At 38.0% G+C, this 16,752-nt stretch overlaps 2 protein-coding genes across 2 annotated transcripts in view; both read right to left on the bottom strand.

Moving 5' to 3' along the window:
* LOC142102232 (cytochrome P450 2G1-like) overlaps positions 1–1,003 on the bottom strand; it is a 34,734-nt gene extending 33,731 nt beyond the window's left edge. Inside the window, exon 1 of the mRNA XM_075186956.1 lies at positions 768–1,003. Within this exon, the coding sequence (XP_075043057.1) occupies positions 768–935 (168 nt within the window). The 5' untranslated portion in view covers positions 936–1,003. The remainder of the gene's footprint in view (positions 1–767) is intronic.
* Positions 1,004–15,986: 14,983 nt separating this feature from the next.
* The window catches only part of LOC142102223 (cytochrome P450 2G1-like), a 30,235-nt gene continuing 29,469 nt past the window's right edge, over positions 15,987–16,752 (bottom strand). The window contains exon 9 of the mRNA XM_075186941.1: positions 15,987–16,603. Coding sequence (XP_075043042.1) covers positions 16,422–16,603 — 182 coding nt within the window. The 3' untranslated portion in view covers positions 15,987–16,421. The remainder of the gene's footprint in view (positions 16,604–16,752) is intronic.

The following is a 16,752-nucleotide window of genomic DNA, read 5'->3' as shown; positions in this document are numbered from 1 at the left end:
AATCTACATGTGCCAATTTGGTACACACCCCTCATTAAATCAACTTTATCAAGTATGGTTTAATCTATCATATGACCTTCATTCTATTAATTTTAAGCATAAATATTTTTACTACTTTCCAGTATAATTGTGCATCTGTATACCAATATCCACAACTTCATCTTTATATTTCAAGTTTACTGCCTCCTCAAATGAGTAAAAATCCAGTACAATCTGGTCTCTGAAAAAGCTTTGGCAACCAAAATGAAGAGAATACCTGTTACTTTGCCCAATTAAAACCAAGCATGTTCCTTAAAATATTTGGAGTCATTATCTGCACAATTTTCTGGCATATGCTTAGAACTATATAGTAGCACCTACAACTTGTCATAATCAACCCCTCATTCCATTCTCAGTCTCATGTGCCTTCATACATACTGCAGTCTTCACATACAAAGACTGTCTTAAGGTCTTACACTTAACTACAAATACATATAGTAGGCACATGATATCACAAACAGGGAACTTTTAGCATTTGTGCTGCATTTGCATGTCATAGGTTTCCTGAAATCTACATTTTTTACAAGGGGCTTATCAAAGTATTTATTGAGAAAACATTGTCCGTACCACCAACATTGATCAAGTCTCCCTACCCTGTAATTGCTCATAAACACATTTGCAATTCAAGGCAATTAAATATTTTACAATAAAAAATTTTATGATGTTCGCATATCATTTAACTCTGACCATTTTAACCCAGAGTTAAAGAAAAGCTTAAAGGGACTTACTTTCATCAATGAATTCACTATATCTCCTCTTCCAATCTTTAGGACATTCCCCAATAATGGAAGAGGTGTTGGACCAGGGGGAAGGTTTTCACGGGTCCAAAATCTCTTTAAGCTTAAATACAAGATGAGGCAAGATAAACTTAAAGTCAGCAGGAGTGTCAAATCCATTCTGAATTATTTCACACTGACCTCCCAGTCTGTGTGTCTGACGATCTGCACAGGCAATTCAGTCAACTTTATCTATACAAGATTGATTTTTTTTTTATAAACCTGTAGGTGGAGCAGGATAATCAAAGTGTTTGAGAAAGAATAATACCCAGAGTTCTGCAAACATATGATGAAATGTTTACTCTTTTCTGTAGTGTAACATTCATTGAATATGAATAGTGTGCTACAGGGAAAAACTTTTTTTGGAATATAAATACATGCACTATTCTGAACTTACTAACTCCTCTCTTGCAGAGGACTCTGTAACATTACTGAGAATCTGAAAATTATTTTTAGTTTACTCACCTCTCTCTAGATCTTCAGAACATAAAGGGTTGCACATAGTCCACAATAATACTCAGGTATTTGTATTAGGGGTCCTAATATATGCCAAAAAAAACTTCATCAAGCCATTACACCAGCTTACACAAGACAGAATGGATCCATGTTGTTTATGCTAAATTATAACCCTACAGCTGCATGGTGCAGCAGAAATCACAATTTAGCAGAGCAGGTAACATTTTTCCAATCTTCAATTGTCCAGATTTGCTGAGCCTGTGCCCACTGTTGCCTCCCGTTCCTATTTTTAGCTGACTGAAGTGAACCCAGTGTGGGTTTCTGCTCCAGTAACCCATCCACTTCAATGTGCGATATGTTGTGTGGTCAGAGATGCTCTTCTGCATACCACTGATGTAACACATGGTTATTTGAGTTACTGTCTGCTTCCTGTTGGCTTGACCCAGCCTGGCCATTCTCCTCTGACCACTATCATTGACAAAGGAATATTGACTCACAGAACTGCTGCTCACGGAATGTTTTTTGGTTTGCTCAACATTCTCTTTAGTGAATTCTAGAGATTATTGTGCATGAAAACTTCAAGAGATAATCAGTTTCTTAGATACTCAAACCACCATGTCTGGCTCCAACAATCATTCCACGGTCAAAGTCACTTAAATCACATTTCTTCTCCATTCTGGTGTTGGTCTGAACAACATATGGAATTCTTAACCATGTCTGCATGCATTTATGTATTGAGTTGCTGCCACGTAATTGACTGATTAGATATTCACATTAATGAGAGGATGTACAGGTGTAACTAATAAAGAGGCCACTGAATGCATATCATAAAAGCATAGTGGTTTTAATGCCCCTTTATTCTGCCAATGGCAAGTGCTTTAGTGATGTTGAGGTTATTTAGAGCTAGAGTCCCTGGCAGGGAACACCTATGGTTCTGCTAGATGAGAGAGCTTGAATTTTCGTAAAATTACATTTTAATTAAGTGACAAGACTCATTCATGGTCCTGGGAATTATAATCTTAGCGATCAAAAGATCAGATGTCCAGATTATAAGACATAACCCATGTTTGCTTGTGCCTATACAGTATTAGACATCTCATTAAAGAAACAACATAAAGTTACGTACATTTGTGCATGTTACTCAACTTCTTACTCAGTCTAACAAAACTGTGGGAAAAGGTTGGCAAACACAAATGTTGACATTTATACTGAAACTGGTTTGTCTTCATTAATATTTACCCTCCCATGAAGCCGCACTAATGAATTGGCTTCTGACCAGCCAGAAATGTCTCTCATGGCTAACACTGAGTCTCATATAAATTATGATTCTGAAAACTCAGCTACTGTCCAGTCTGTAAACATTTTTCATTGTTGCAAGAGGAGATAACTAAATTGCATGCTGAGATATGTACAGTAGAATGTCTGTATCCTTGAGGCCACCACTGTCTAAGAGAGCCCCAAGAAGACATTCTGTCTGGACTACTGTGACTTCTGAAAGGGGGAGATTTCCAGAGGGACACAGACACAGCCCACTAGCTGTGGCATTGCAAACCGCATATACTTCTTTTGCAGGGCTGGATTGTACAAATAATATAGGTAATTCTGAACATGAGGATATGGGGACTTCTACCAACTATAGGAACAGGAAAATTAAATATTCAAAAAGGACTACACTTCTCTTGGGGGATTCAATTATAAGAGGCATACATCTGGGTTAAACTACGGAATTAGAGAAACAAGTCAGATGCATACCTGGAACCACAGCTCCAAGGGATAAAGAGCACATGTTAAATATTGTTAAGGCACCACGAAAAGAATGGGAGGTGGATGTCATTGTCTCCCTAGGGACAAATGCTGAAGTCATGGCCGCAAAAGATTAATTTAGAAAGTTATAGACTGCCCTAAAGCAGGTGGCAACTACTGTTACTTTTTCAGCAGTATTGATAGTACACAGAGGTGAAGACAGTAATCATTGCATCAGAAAATTCAATGTGTGGTAGTGGTGTAATGAGGAGAGATTTTGTTTAATAGACCATAGTCATGCCATCCGGCAAGATAGGGCATACTTGCCTACTTTCAGGCAATGCGGTCCAGGAGAGGGGCGTGAAAAGAAGGTGGGGAGCGGGGTTAATTGCGTCATTTTGGCCCCATCCCTGCAACGGAAATTACATTTAGCCACGAATCACGTTATTTTGGCCAGGGAATTGCGGGTTGCGGGAGACTTGCCTGCTCTCATGGGAGTCAGGGAGACCGACCTGGATTTCGGGAGTCTCCCGGACATTCCGGGAGAGTTGGCAAGTATGAGATAGGGTCTTACACAAAAGTGATGGCCTGCACCCTTCATCAAGGTGAACCATAATACTAAGTGAGCAGTTTGGGGAAAGTGAACTAAATAGGAGTAAAGCAATCTGCTCCTCCAAGAGGTGTTGTTTCTGCAGGCTAATATAACAAGAAGCATATCCACAGGAACAGAAGACAATGCAGATCAAAACAAAATAAACCTAGGCAGAGAACTGAACATAGCTGGGAGTAGGAGATGCACAAACAAAGTTATGGGTTGCAAAATACTGGGAGCTAAGGAAATAATATCCCAGAACTAAGTGTGATATATTATCTCTATTGCAAAGTCATGGCGCAATGAAAATCATAACTGGTACATAGTTATATCAGGATATAATTTATTTAGAAAGGTCAGAGTGGGAAAAATCATAGGAGGGGTACCCAATGTATGTAAAAAATCATAAATACTATTTTAATACAAAGTATTAAAGACAAAACGGAGGGAAAAGGGATAGTGGGCTGCGCAGACAGGATTTAATCCACCTTTAAAAACTGAATAATCAAAATCACCTTTCTAGGTGCATGCAAAATGAACAAATCATGTAGAGTTTGTCAACCGTATAAATATCATATATGCTCAAGGAATCAGTAAAATGAAACAAGATTTAATAAATGTATAAAAACAGAAAAAACAAACACATTGATATCAAATAATATATGTTAACACCACAGACCACTTATCACAGCTCAAACAGAAATTACATCAAACTATCCTTTTTCTTTATGTTTTTAATATAAGGGGAGGATTGGCCCTTTCTCCCATTGGCAGTGCATTTGCATCTCTCTCAATTAATTTATTGTTTTTCATAATACACAGTTCAGCGCCGAGATTCCACCTTTTTTTCTGGAAAAAACGGAGGCCCTTTCAGTGACCATAGAAATGCGGGAGAATGGTATTTTTCATACTGGGGTGATCTATAGACCAGCAGGTCAGGAAGAGGTACTGGAAAGGTAACTATTACAGGACATCACTAAAATGGCATTTAAATAAGAGGTAATAATTATGGGAGACTTTAATCTACCTGATGTAAACTGGGAGGGGTCTTTTTTAAGTTCCACTAGAAGTAGGGACATTTTGAATTCCTTGCAGGGAGCATCCCTCAAACAAATGGTGAGGGAGCCCACCCACAAAGACACAATATTACACTCAATACTTACAAATGGTGACAAAATATCTGATGTAAATGTAGGTGAGAACTTAGGATCCAATGACCAACAAACAGTATGGTTTAGTATAAAGACAGAGTCTGACTCATACCACACAAAAAACAAAGGTATTAGATTTTAGGAAGGCTGACTTTGTAGAGATGAGAAAATGTGTAAGTCACTCTTTGGCGGAGTGAAGGAACTTAAAAGGAGTGCAGGAGAGGTGGGAAAAATTAAAAAGTGCATTACTAGCTTCTGGACCCGCGTGTGGAGATTCACAATGGCTGATTTGTTGAATTATTTACTGTTTACACCCGAATGGGCAATTTTGGGCATTTTGCCTTCAGACACAAGCGGTTCTATAGAGAGCAAAAAATTATTGTTGGCGATATTAGCAGCAGCTAGAAAATGCATTCTCCACATGTGCAGCCAGAGCTCTCCTCCCACACTTGAAGTATTTAAAGAAAATATGTTTTATATATTGCAGTTGGTTTGGTGGATGCGTTTCTCCAGAAGGAAAAAGGAACCCATAAATTCTTTTAAACCTGGGAAAGCTATATCAATACATTGTCTTCTCCTCTATAGGAACAGCTTTGAGAAGCTAACAGAATACACCTATCTACTCCCATTGCTTTATCTCTTGCTTTGATCAAATGGTTCTCACCATAACCGCTAACTATAAAATCATTATTCATTTATTCTATCTGAACTATTAAAATATCCTGTTCTGTGCAGTTTTTTTTCAAACGTAAGAACTGGCAATAAGAAACACCTTCAAGCCAAGTCTCATGGTGCTCACTATTTTTCAGTATATATGAATTGCTGTCTGTCGGTTTCTTGTAGTTTTTTGATTGAATGGCATTACTTTTAATATATAATTTAAGATTCAAAAAATTAACCAAGCTCACCTCTTTTTGGTAAAGTCAATAATTCCCAATATGCAATAAATAAAATTGCATAGCTCGGGGCAAACCTGGTACCCATGGCTGTCCCTATTTTTTGGATATAGTATTTTCCTCCAAAATAAAAATAATTGTTTGTTAATATGAAATTTATTCCTTCCAATAAAATCCCTTCAAATTTTCACTGTAGTTGGTACTTTCAAGGAAAAACTTTACAGCACTTACACTTTTCTGATGAGTTATAATCGTGTGAAGATATGTTACATCTGCTGTTACTAAGTTATAATCATGTTGCCAGGGGATGTATTTTATTTTACTCAAGAAATCTCCTGTATCCTTAAGATAGGAAGGATTCTTTATAACTATAGGTTGAAGATGGTGGTCAATAAATATAATGATAAATTGGATGAAATGCAATTACTGCCCGATACTATTGGACGTCCTGGAGGGTCCAATAAACTAATATGAATTTTTGGAATATGGAGTTGTGAGTGTACTTACTTTCAAAAAAAGCTGTAGTTTCTTTATTTAAAGTATCATTAGGCTCGAATTTATTAATTCATTTTTCAAAACTCTTTTGAACATGTACAGTGGGATCACTTCTTTAATGTATTATTCTAAATCCATAATAACTACCGCCCCCCCCCCCCCCTCCTTGTCTGCTGGTTTTATAACAATACTGTTATCTCTTTGGAGTATTTTTAATGCATTGCTTTCCTTATACATCAAAATGAAATTTATCTTCTTTTTACCATTTTTCACCAATTTTTTGACATCATCAACAACACACAAGTTTCCAAATAGGGTCCTTTTTTATAGGGGAGGGGAAAAAGGTTGATTTCTTTCTGAACTTCATTGGTAATTGTAAGTTATCATTTCCCTCTAATTGTGCCGTTCCCCTTTAAACTTGATTATATCCATTTTTATTATTAAAAAAACTTCTTTAAGGTTAGTCTTCTTATATATTTTTGTATATCCAAAAAAAGCTTCAAAAGGATCTAAAGTGGTGGTAGGGGAAAATTTTAGTCCCTTAGTAAGTAGAAAAATTTCTTCTTCACTCAATGGTCTTGAACTTAGATTGAATATTTTACTGTCTATTTTGTTCTTATTTGCTATTTCATTGTTTTTCTCCTTTTTCTTTCTCTTCTTCTATTTCTCCTGTTACATTTATTTCCACAGTTTTTACCTCTATATCAATTATGATGGACTTTTCCATGCAGGTTTCCATTTTTAATTCCTTTTCTGATGGAGTTTCTTTTTAAAGTAATCAGCTTAGAGTGGGTTTGGTTGGGATCTAGAGTTTTTTCAAACTTGACCTCACCCTTGCTCCTTTTCATTAATATTTGTTTTTCCTCCAATCCTTCCTGTATGTTTTTCTCATGTATTGTGTATCCTGGTCTAAACAAAAGGAGTCTGGATCATTGAGAGGATCATATCTATATTTTTTTGAAGTGGAAGTTTGTTCTTTTTCATATTTTTCATTCCACTTCTCATTCCAATTTTATTGAAATTACTTCTATTTCTTTCCTGTCTGTATTGATTTGAGTAATCATAACTACTATGTTTATTAAATTTAATACTATGTTTATTAAATTTCTATGTTTATATCTCTCATTTTGGTCATCCTTTCTATAATAACCTTCCCTCATTTTTCCCTGTTTATTTTTAGGACTAAAATTTTCTCTCCGTTTATACGCTGATCTATCACCTTCCTTCTGTCTTCAAAAAAACTCCACAATCTAATATTGTTATTCACATTATGCCTCATATAAGTGCCCCAAGTCCCTTTATGCCTCCAATAATCGCCCCCAATTCACTTTATGCCTCACATAACTGCTCCCAATTAATGTTCTGACACAAATAAGTGTCCCCAATTAATTTGATGCCACGTTAATCACCTGTGTATGCAACTTACCTTTTGCAGACACAGGAGTGATCTGTTCCTCAATGGAGCCCTGGGAGGAACTGCTGCGCATGCACAGCAATGTCGGCAATGTAAAGCATTGACAGCTGGTTGGCGTGTCAGACCACAGGGCACTGTGTGCCATGTTTGGCATGCATGCCGGGGGTTGCCAACCCCTGACATACACCATCACTTTAACTATACACACAAGGCCATGTTGGATCTCTATATACTCTCTGTCTATAATGAGCTGCAGAAAAAAAAAGTTTGAGTACATCAATATATATTGAAAAATAGTATTATCTATAATCTTTGCAAAATATTAATGGCATGCCTAGATGCATAGAAACAATTTAGCTGACATGACAGACTGACAGGCACCAGAATAATACTGGCATTTCTCAATTTTTCATCACCTCACCATTGTAGACTATTAAGGCTGTGAAAGGCCATTGCCAGTGATACCTGTTCTTGCAAAGGCATTTGTGTACTGTGTAAAATAGTATGAATCTGCCAGTAGTGCACAGGGAAAGTATCTAAAATAGCAAATGACACCTAGAGAAGGACTTTGGCTCCTGTTAAGTTTTCCATATCTATTAGTGAAAAATGATTTATAAGTTCCAAATTCATACAAATGACAGAGATACCATGCCCAAAAATGAATGACCATGAGAAATAAAGTTTTTTAACAGTGCTTCCAAAAGTTCCATTAAACTTTCAGGACAGTTCTAGTTTAATAAAAAAAAAGGGCATAAAACATTGTCCTGTTCATTCTCTGCTATTGAGATTTTGATGAGAATTGATGAACCTGAAAAATGGCTATTTGCTAAAGAATTTCTGTAAATCATTTGTCTTTCTAACTCTGCCAAAACAAATTTGGCTGTCCTTAGCTGGATAGATAAAATTTTTACAACATCTGACAGGGCCAAGAATTCTCACAAATATTTATTAACAATGAAAACTGATTTACCCTCAATTTTATGGCACTTCTTGAACAACATCATGTTTGAAGTTAAGTATTTTCATCATCATCATCAGCAGCATTTTTTTATATAGTGCCAGCAAATTCCATAGTGCTTTCCAACTGGGAACAAATAAAGTAATAAAATATTAATGGGTAATACAGACAGACAGAGAGGTAAGACTGCCCTTCTCACAAGCTTACAATCTATAAGACAATGGGCGTTTGATACACAAGGTTAAGTTCAACATAGTGTTTCAGCCAGATTGCAAAGGTAAAAAGTGATAAGAGGACTATGTGATCAAGTTACACATCAATGTTGGTCAAAGGGTTGTTGTCTTGTGTGAACTGTGTAAAGCTTGTTACTAGGGTAACTTAGGGAAGTTTAAGAGGGTGGTTGAGAATTTTTATAAACTTTTCTGAAGAGGTGGGTTCTCAGAGAAAGATGGAAGGTTAGGAGACTAGAGGAAAGTCTTATTGTGCAAGGTAGGGAATTGCACAAAGTGGGTGCAGCCCGAAAAAAGTCCTGTAGCTGGGAATGGGAGCATGTAATGAGAGTGAATGAGAGACACAGATCTTGTCCAAAACAGAGTTGTCGAGTTGGGAGATATTTTGAGACAAGTGAGAAGATGTATGTTAGTGCAATTTTGTTGACAATCTTTTATGTTAGTAGGAGTATTTTATAGTAGATTCGGTGAAAAACATGCAGCCAATGTAAAGACTGACAGGGTGGATCAGCATTGGGCGAACAGTTTGCAAGGAAAATCAATCTAGCCGCTGCATGCAAAATAGATTCCAATAGAAAAAAACTGATTTGCGGATGACCAGTAAGAAGGCAATTGCAATAGTCAATGCAGGAAATGATGAGTGCATTAATTAAAGTTTTTGCATTGTCTTGTGTGAGATATGTGTGTATTCTGGAAATGTTATTTAGATATGTGTGTATTCTGGAAATGGTTTAGATACAGAGTCGTCGTGGGGAACAAAGGATAGTTCTGAGTCAAGGATCAAAGGCAGCGAGCTTGTGGGGTGGGATTTATTGTCATATTGTCAACAGAAATAGAATGTCAGGTAGGTAATGTGGGCCAACACAGATGGTGAGAGATCAGGAAGGGATTTATACATTTGTGTATCATCCACATACAGATGATACTGAAATGCATTGTAAAGTTGAAAAAGATCACAGGTCTATCAAGTTAAACCTTTTATAAATTATGATTGTATTGCTACAGAGGGCAGTTGCCAATTTAGCCTCACAGAGGAAAAATGGTAATTGCATATATTTCCTGGATCAATTACCCCCTATAATGTCCTTTACTAATTACAGCTCCAGATACCATTTCTTATAAGAAAGTCATCCAATCCATTTTTTTAACTTAGCTATTTTGCCATCACCAACTCATGTAAAAATAGTTCCATATTTTAGGCACCCTTCCTATGCTGATACTGAAGCTTTCTTTCTTGAATACTTGGTTGAAGAACCCTTGTCTCCATATGGTTCTTGGTACAAAAAGTTTGTTAGACAATTTGAATTGAACTCCAATAATAGTCAACAGTAAGTAATAGTAACTATTTGGTCACATGTAACACATCTGTTTTTGCAAAGTAAAAAGATTTCTTAAGATATCTTTGTAACTAAACCCTTCCATTCCTTTTAGTATTTTAGGAGAAAAACTGCAAAGGGTATTCAGTTTGAAAGAGGTGGTAATAAAGTGGTAGAATGTTGGACTTTCATGTTACATTCACACAGCGAAGCTCTTAAACATTTTTGTCCCTTTCCGCACAACCAGGTGCACTTTTAGGTTGTGTAAGATGAACCCTGGTACAGAAAGGAGGTATTTACCTTGATATGCACTAGACCAGTGATGGGCAAACTACGGCCCGCGGGCCAGATCCAGCCCACTTAGAAGTTCTATCCGGCCCGCCAATATTTTAAAAAATTTCATTAAAATATGCATAAAATTATTAGGGCCGACCCTGTGTGTTAGAACCTTCATTTTTATGCCTTCCCAGCTATTTCCTCCATTACACTTCATCCTCCTTCCTAAAAGGACACTTCATATGTCAATCACTCAAACACTCATGTGAGAAGAGATGGGCTGGGCCATATACTAAGGCGGATTTCGATTGGCTGCTGTGTTGTCAGTTACTGGCTCACCAGAAAGACGGATCTGCAACAACCTGCTGAAATAAGTGCTGTGTCTGTAAGATCGCTGCACTTATAGAGGTAACACTGCTATATAACACCCTACTGCCCCATTCAAAAAAATTGTATTATATCTTTCGATATTTGAATTTTTTAATAAATTATATTGGCCCGCCTAAAGTTTTTCTTTTTTATTTTGCCCGCTCCTGAAAAAGTTTGCCCATCACTGTACTAGACTAACCACCCAGGTGCACTAGTGCAAAATCATGATTTTAAACGACAGAGTTTATTTGATCTTTTTTATCCCTTTAATAATTAATTATAGGGCAGGGAGTAACATTATTCTAAAGTAAAGAATGAATGTCCTGCCAAGGTTTATCCAGTTGTGATTATGTATTTCATCACAGAAGTCTTTACTAATCCCTCTTTTGAAATAAGTGTGTGTGTAAGGGTTGTTATGGAGACTTTATAAACAACAGACTCATTTAAAAAGTACAAAAAGTGCTTGTTGCAAAATACACATAACATTGGGAAAGTGCACCTATAGTACTGCATCTCTGAAAACCATTGAGAATAAAATGTAGAGTGAGATTGTTATATTATACTCATTTATAATGTGGGCTGCTATCTAGAACACTGACAGTGAAGCGGTGTCAGATATAAAAGCCATCATAGCACTGATTCTATAGCCCTGTTTCTAGGGGGCAATCTGGAAGATTGAAAAAAATCTAAGTTAATAGGTGAATTTACATTATTGCAGTCTGATGCCCTTGTGCTGAGAGCACGTTGACAGGCATCACAAAAATATAGGAAAAGCCCACTTGGCATGCTCTCTCACCCATATTGTTATTGCATTGCTTGCATTATATATGGTGTGTTATGTATTTACAAGTATATCTGCACAATTCTTAAATTTCTCTTTGACAGGACCAGCCCCTACAGCAGCTCGCAAAAAGCAGATTGGTCTTATCATTGGTGGGCCAATTGGGATCCCAGCCCAACCATAAATTTTTAAATGTCACCCAGTGGCCAGGTCTATGTTTACTATGGTCCTGGGGAGAGGTTGGAGAAGCCCCATATGAAGTAAGGAACAGTTGGGGACACTTACACGTTATAAAGTCAAGAGGTTAATAACAGGAGGGTCTGACACTATCTGATATTAGGAGGTGGATTTTGGTATTTGCTGACCATTGTTCCAGGGCGGTACAAGCCAGAGGTGATGGAAGGAAAACAACAGAGGAGCAACTGCTGAGAACATATTCTACCTCCACCCCGTTATCTCCCAGACCCCAGCATCCACCAAAAAGGAGGGATCCAGACCTTGGAGGATGGCTCTGGGAGGGAGCAAGGACTGCGGGATTTTGGGAGGAGCTTCAAAAGGAGAATCTGAGGAAAAAGCAGTGATTGTTGTGGAATTTATCTGAAAGGAGTGGTACTTGGGCTGATGTTGCATAGTCGCACTCTATCAGTGTAACAGGAGATCACTGGGCTAGGAAACCTCCTTGTCAGAATGATTGCTAAATTCTAGACCAGACTTGCCATCCCTCCAACAGGAGTGACTCATAGATTCTGGGGAATTAGTCCACCTACAGGAGTAGGAAGACTGGTACCCAGAGTCCCACCAAGCTGGTGGAGAGTTGGCCAAGTGGCCGGGATCAGGTAGATTCAGAGACCCGCAAACCAGATTGGAACCCGCAGAACGATATTTTTTTTGAACTGGGACCTTGTCGAGAGTTTTGTGACTGTTGGGACTCTGTTATTTGAGGTATCCTGCTGGGGACTTTGTTGGGGATTGCACTGACACTGGGTGTATACTGATATTTGTTATTTGAAGGTGGGGGAATACTTTTCTCCTTGGATAGCACTGTTGTATTTATTGTGCACATTTTGATAAAAAAAGGGATCGCTATCTTTTTCTCGCCTCCTTACCTGTGTAATCTGTGATCCTAGAGGGCTGGGTACCTAGTTAAATACGGTTCCAATCCCGGTGTCTTCACAATCTCCATGTAGGATTCTCTATGCAATGTCCACACTCATGATTTTCATAGCATCCAGCCAGCTGGAGACACCCAAGTAGTTGCGCCAATATAAGACTCTATGGGAATACCTCCACTAGCGGTCAGCCATGTTGTGCCAGAAGTACTAGTTGGTCCAGAATAGAAAACTATGGACTGACTTGGTGGTTAATGGGATTTATGCTTCTGTTGATGATTCTGCAGGTACTGTGTGCTCCTCTTTCTGTCCAGATACTACTATTACTGGAGGATGTGTTTGAGGCTAGGAATGCCCCCTCTGATAATCAGACACCAATCCTGGGCAGGAGCGTTATCTAGGACCTGCTCTGCTGTAGGCAAATCACAGTGGCTTATAAGTAGAGCATAAAAAGACAGCATTGCTCCACCAAACTGACTTCTCATGCCTGGGCAGCTGTGACTAGGGGTTGAAGTGTTGGACTGGTAATGGAGGTGGCTTGTCTGTTGCCATGGAAGTGTGGCATGGCAACAGCCAAGATGCTTAATCAATCACCGCCACTACCCGGCTAGTCTGACAGCCGGGCACATGCACACTTCATGTAAATTATCTGCCTCATGAGGCTGATTGCCATTACCGTGCTGCCACTTCCTTATTGGCCCTCATGTGTATATCAGGCAGGGAGGGCTTATCCTCCCTGCCGGTTATAGCATTATGTTCCACACTAGCTGTCATGCTCTCCCTGTCCTGTGGATACTCTGTCCGTTTGTTGATAGCCCTGACTCGTGGCCTGTCCCTCATTACTCTGCCTGCTATGGATTCCTGACCCAGGACTGCTCCTGACCATCCACTTCTGTCTTGGCAACGGCCTCCTATCTGCCTGCTGCGGGATTGTATATAAGTTTTCACTACTCTAAGAGTTAAGACCTGGGGTCATCCAAGTACCTGTGAGCATGACAAGCTCTATGTAAAAGGCTGCTGCTGTAAGCGGAAACCTCTGTCATCTGTTCTGGATATTTATGTCAGTAGCCGTTGTTGAAGTTGTATTTATAATAGTAATAATACAATTTAATGTGCGCAACCTTATTTGCAGTATTATTGGACATTATTGTCAATATACATATGGTTTATTGAGGAATTGCTTATAAACTACTTTGACAAGATTAGGAATTATTTGACCTCAAAATGGCTGCTGCACATGTAAATATTTAAATAATGTTAACACCAAGGCTGAGTACACACTACCATACTTTCAGAAGATTATTGGGTCAATCAGATGGTAAACAACTGATTGGCCCGATATCACAGTACTGTGTATCCTGGAACGATGAACTATTATCATTTAAAAGCAAAGATCATCATTTGATTTGATTGTTCATCAGAAGTAAAAATCTCATTCAGCTGTGAAAAAATGTCGTTCCAATTCTGCAGTGTGCATGCACTCTGCAGAATTGGAACGAAGATTTAGCTACGAAGCAGTACTCACCTGTCTCTAGAGATGTCCTAGGTCTGCTGTCATCTCCCTGTGAATCCTCCTTCAGATGCAGACGCAGCTGTTATGTCTATCTTCACTGTACTCTCCACATTATTCTTCCTCATGTCAATATATTTTACACCTATTCTAATTAGAAATTAGTTTATTTTCCCTATTTACGTTTCAGTTCTTCTTGATTGATTTTATTTCACTTTATTATTTTTTACTAAGCCACATCAGCAATCACATCAAGCAGTGTCACTATGACATGACGATTGACAGTTCCACTTCAATTGAGTGGATCAAGCAGCCCATTAAAGTTACAAGGTGGCACACAGATGCACACTCAAACAGCTATTAGTAGAAGCCAGTGACATAACAATAACCCTCCTAGGTTGAATGAAAACTTGCTCTAGAGGACAATTCCGCATCCAGGATTTGAAGCAAAACTGGAACAAAGTAGTGGTTTCTTAATATACTTACTATCTGCTGTTTTAATCTGTATCCAATCTTGTAAGCTTGTACTCCATAATGATTGAGTCCATAATAAAACCAAAATATTCCAAGGTCCTATAGGTGTCCAGAAAAAAAAATATTACACGTGTAGTTGAAATTTTTTTTCTTTTCTTCTTTCTTGAAGTTCAAATAATCCACAGGATCTGGCTTGGCAAAATAAAAAATCCATAAACAAAACAGTGAGAACTATGATTCTCTATGAAGGATCAACTGTGCAGAATGAAATATTGAAACACGCAAGGCCTATCTATAAGCTAAGGGGTTTCAATGCCGTCAGTGAGAAGCATGGGAAACCACCTGGCTTATAAATAGACCTTGCATCTTTCAATCTTTCATTCTGCAGCACATGTTCCTTCATAGAGGAACTAAGTTCTCATCATGTACATGGTTTCTTATTTTCCCAAGCTGTATCCAGAGGATTATTATGGGTTCTTCAAGAAAGCAGATAGGAAGATCTTTTATAACTACATGTGGAATGTTTTTTGGGGTTTATTTTTTTTTTGGACAACTGCATTACCTTGGATGTGATTTTCTTTTGGACCTTAGAATGTTTTGGTTCTAATTAAGGATGCATACCTTAAGAATTAAAATTTTACAAGACTGGATCCATTACAGATGAAGAAAACAGATGTTGGTAAGTATATCTTGGATTTTATTATTTTTAATAAAATGATTTGGTATAAAAAAGGTGTGTGATTTATCTACATTTTATTTTTTTTATTGTTTTTACACTTTTAAGTGCCAGCATGTCCGGGCTGCAATGGGTTCTGCAAGCACCAGAATGCCCAGACAGGTATTGGCAGCTTGGGACCTGGCTTTTTTCCCCCCGATTTTGCGATTACCAGCACTAGGCTGGCAGCACAAGGGTTAATATTGTTAGGAGGGGGACCCCATGCTTTTTTTTATTATTAGTCTATCCTTTTGCACAGTATAGAGCCTGCGGCTGTAATCTGTCGGCTGAATTTAGACTAAGACTAGCCCCATAGCTGGTGCAAGAGATACAGCAGAAACTTTGATGGATGTAGGGCTTGTATCGGACATGGCTGCATGCGCTCGAGTTTGGCACGCCCCTACTGTATATTCACTACAGCAAACCACCCCTTCCCTGCCCAGTTCACTCCCCAAACTCGGACGCTGTAGTAAGTGTCCTTTGTGTGCACTAGCATACAGAACAGGGCTGCATTCACGGCCACATCTGCTGGTTCTGGGCACGCGCAAAGTGATTTTTGCGGAAGATAATCTCAAGATCGGCAAATACATGCGTTGATGAATCAGGCCCACTATAACTAAATCTGTAGTCCGGAAAAGGAGGAGTAATGTGCACACAACACAACAACATATTAATGAATAGACAGGTTTTCAAGTATTAGTTGGATTAGATTTATCAAATATGTCACAAAGTAATTTGAATTTGGTTTATCGAAGTTCTAGCTAAATTAATTGATAATATAACTAATATTTATGACAAAATTTTCCGATATGTTGCAAAAGAACAACAAGTTTTTAGGACCGAAATGATACAATATTTGTTAGTGTGGAATTATCTTACTGCCTAAAGAGGTGGTTATTGTGTGACATTACATTTAAAATATGGAATGCAAAGTTGTTCATATATTACTAATGATACAGATAATCCAGAAAGTATAATTGATTATTATATGGATGAAGTGCTACAAATGAAGAAAGTGAAACTCACAACACAAATAAGCACAAGCTAAATTCTCCACTAATAAACACTTGCACCCAAAATGAGTTAAGAGACACCTGAATGTTCTAAGCCCATTTTAACAATTAACGTGGAATAAAGGCAATCTTGTATGGTTTGGGAAAGTTTGCCAGTCCAGATACATTTGGTGTTATGTCCAGTTCTTCCACTGGAACAGGGGACTTCAAGTTAAAATTTTGCAGGATGGTGGTAAGGAAGAGGAATAGTTCCATTCGTACTAAAGACTCTCCGAGGCAGATTCTCTTTCCTAAGAAGTGTGAGAACACGGTATGAAACAATAAGTATCACACATAGTACTATAATAACTTCTGGCAATTATGGAAGCAAGAGCTAAAATATATTAAATCATCATTAGGTCAAAAACTTCATGTTTTCATATATAGAGGGACATTTTAT

Source organism: Mixophyes fleayi, chromosome 9 (genome assembly GCF_038048845.1).
Source record: "Mixophyes fleayi isolate aMixFle1 chromosome 9, aMixFle1.hap1, whole genome shotgun sequence".
Taxonomy (NCBI): Eukaryota; Metazoa; Chordata; class Amphibia; order Anura; family Limnodynastidae; genus Mixophyes; species Mixophyes fleayi.
This window is presented reverse-complemented; position numbering and strand designations above follow the sequence as displayed.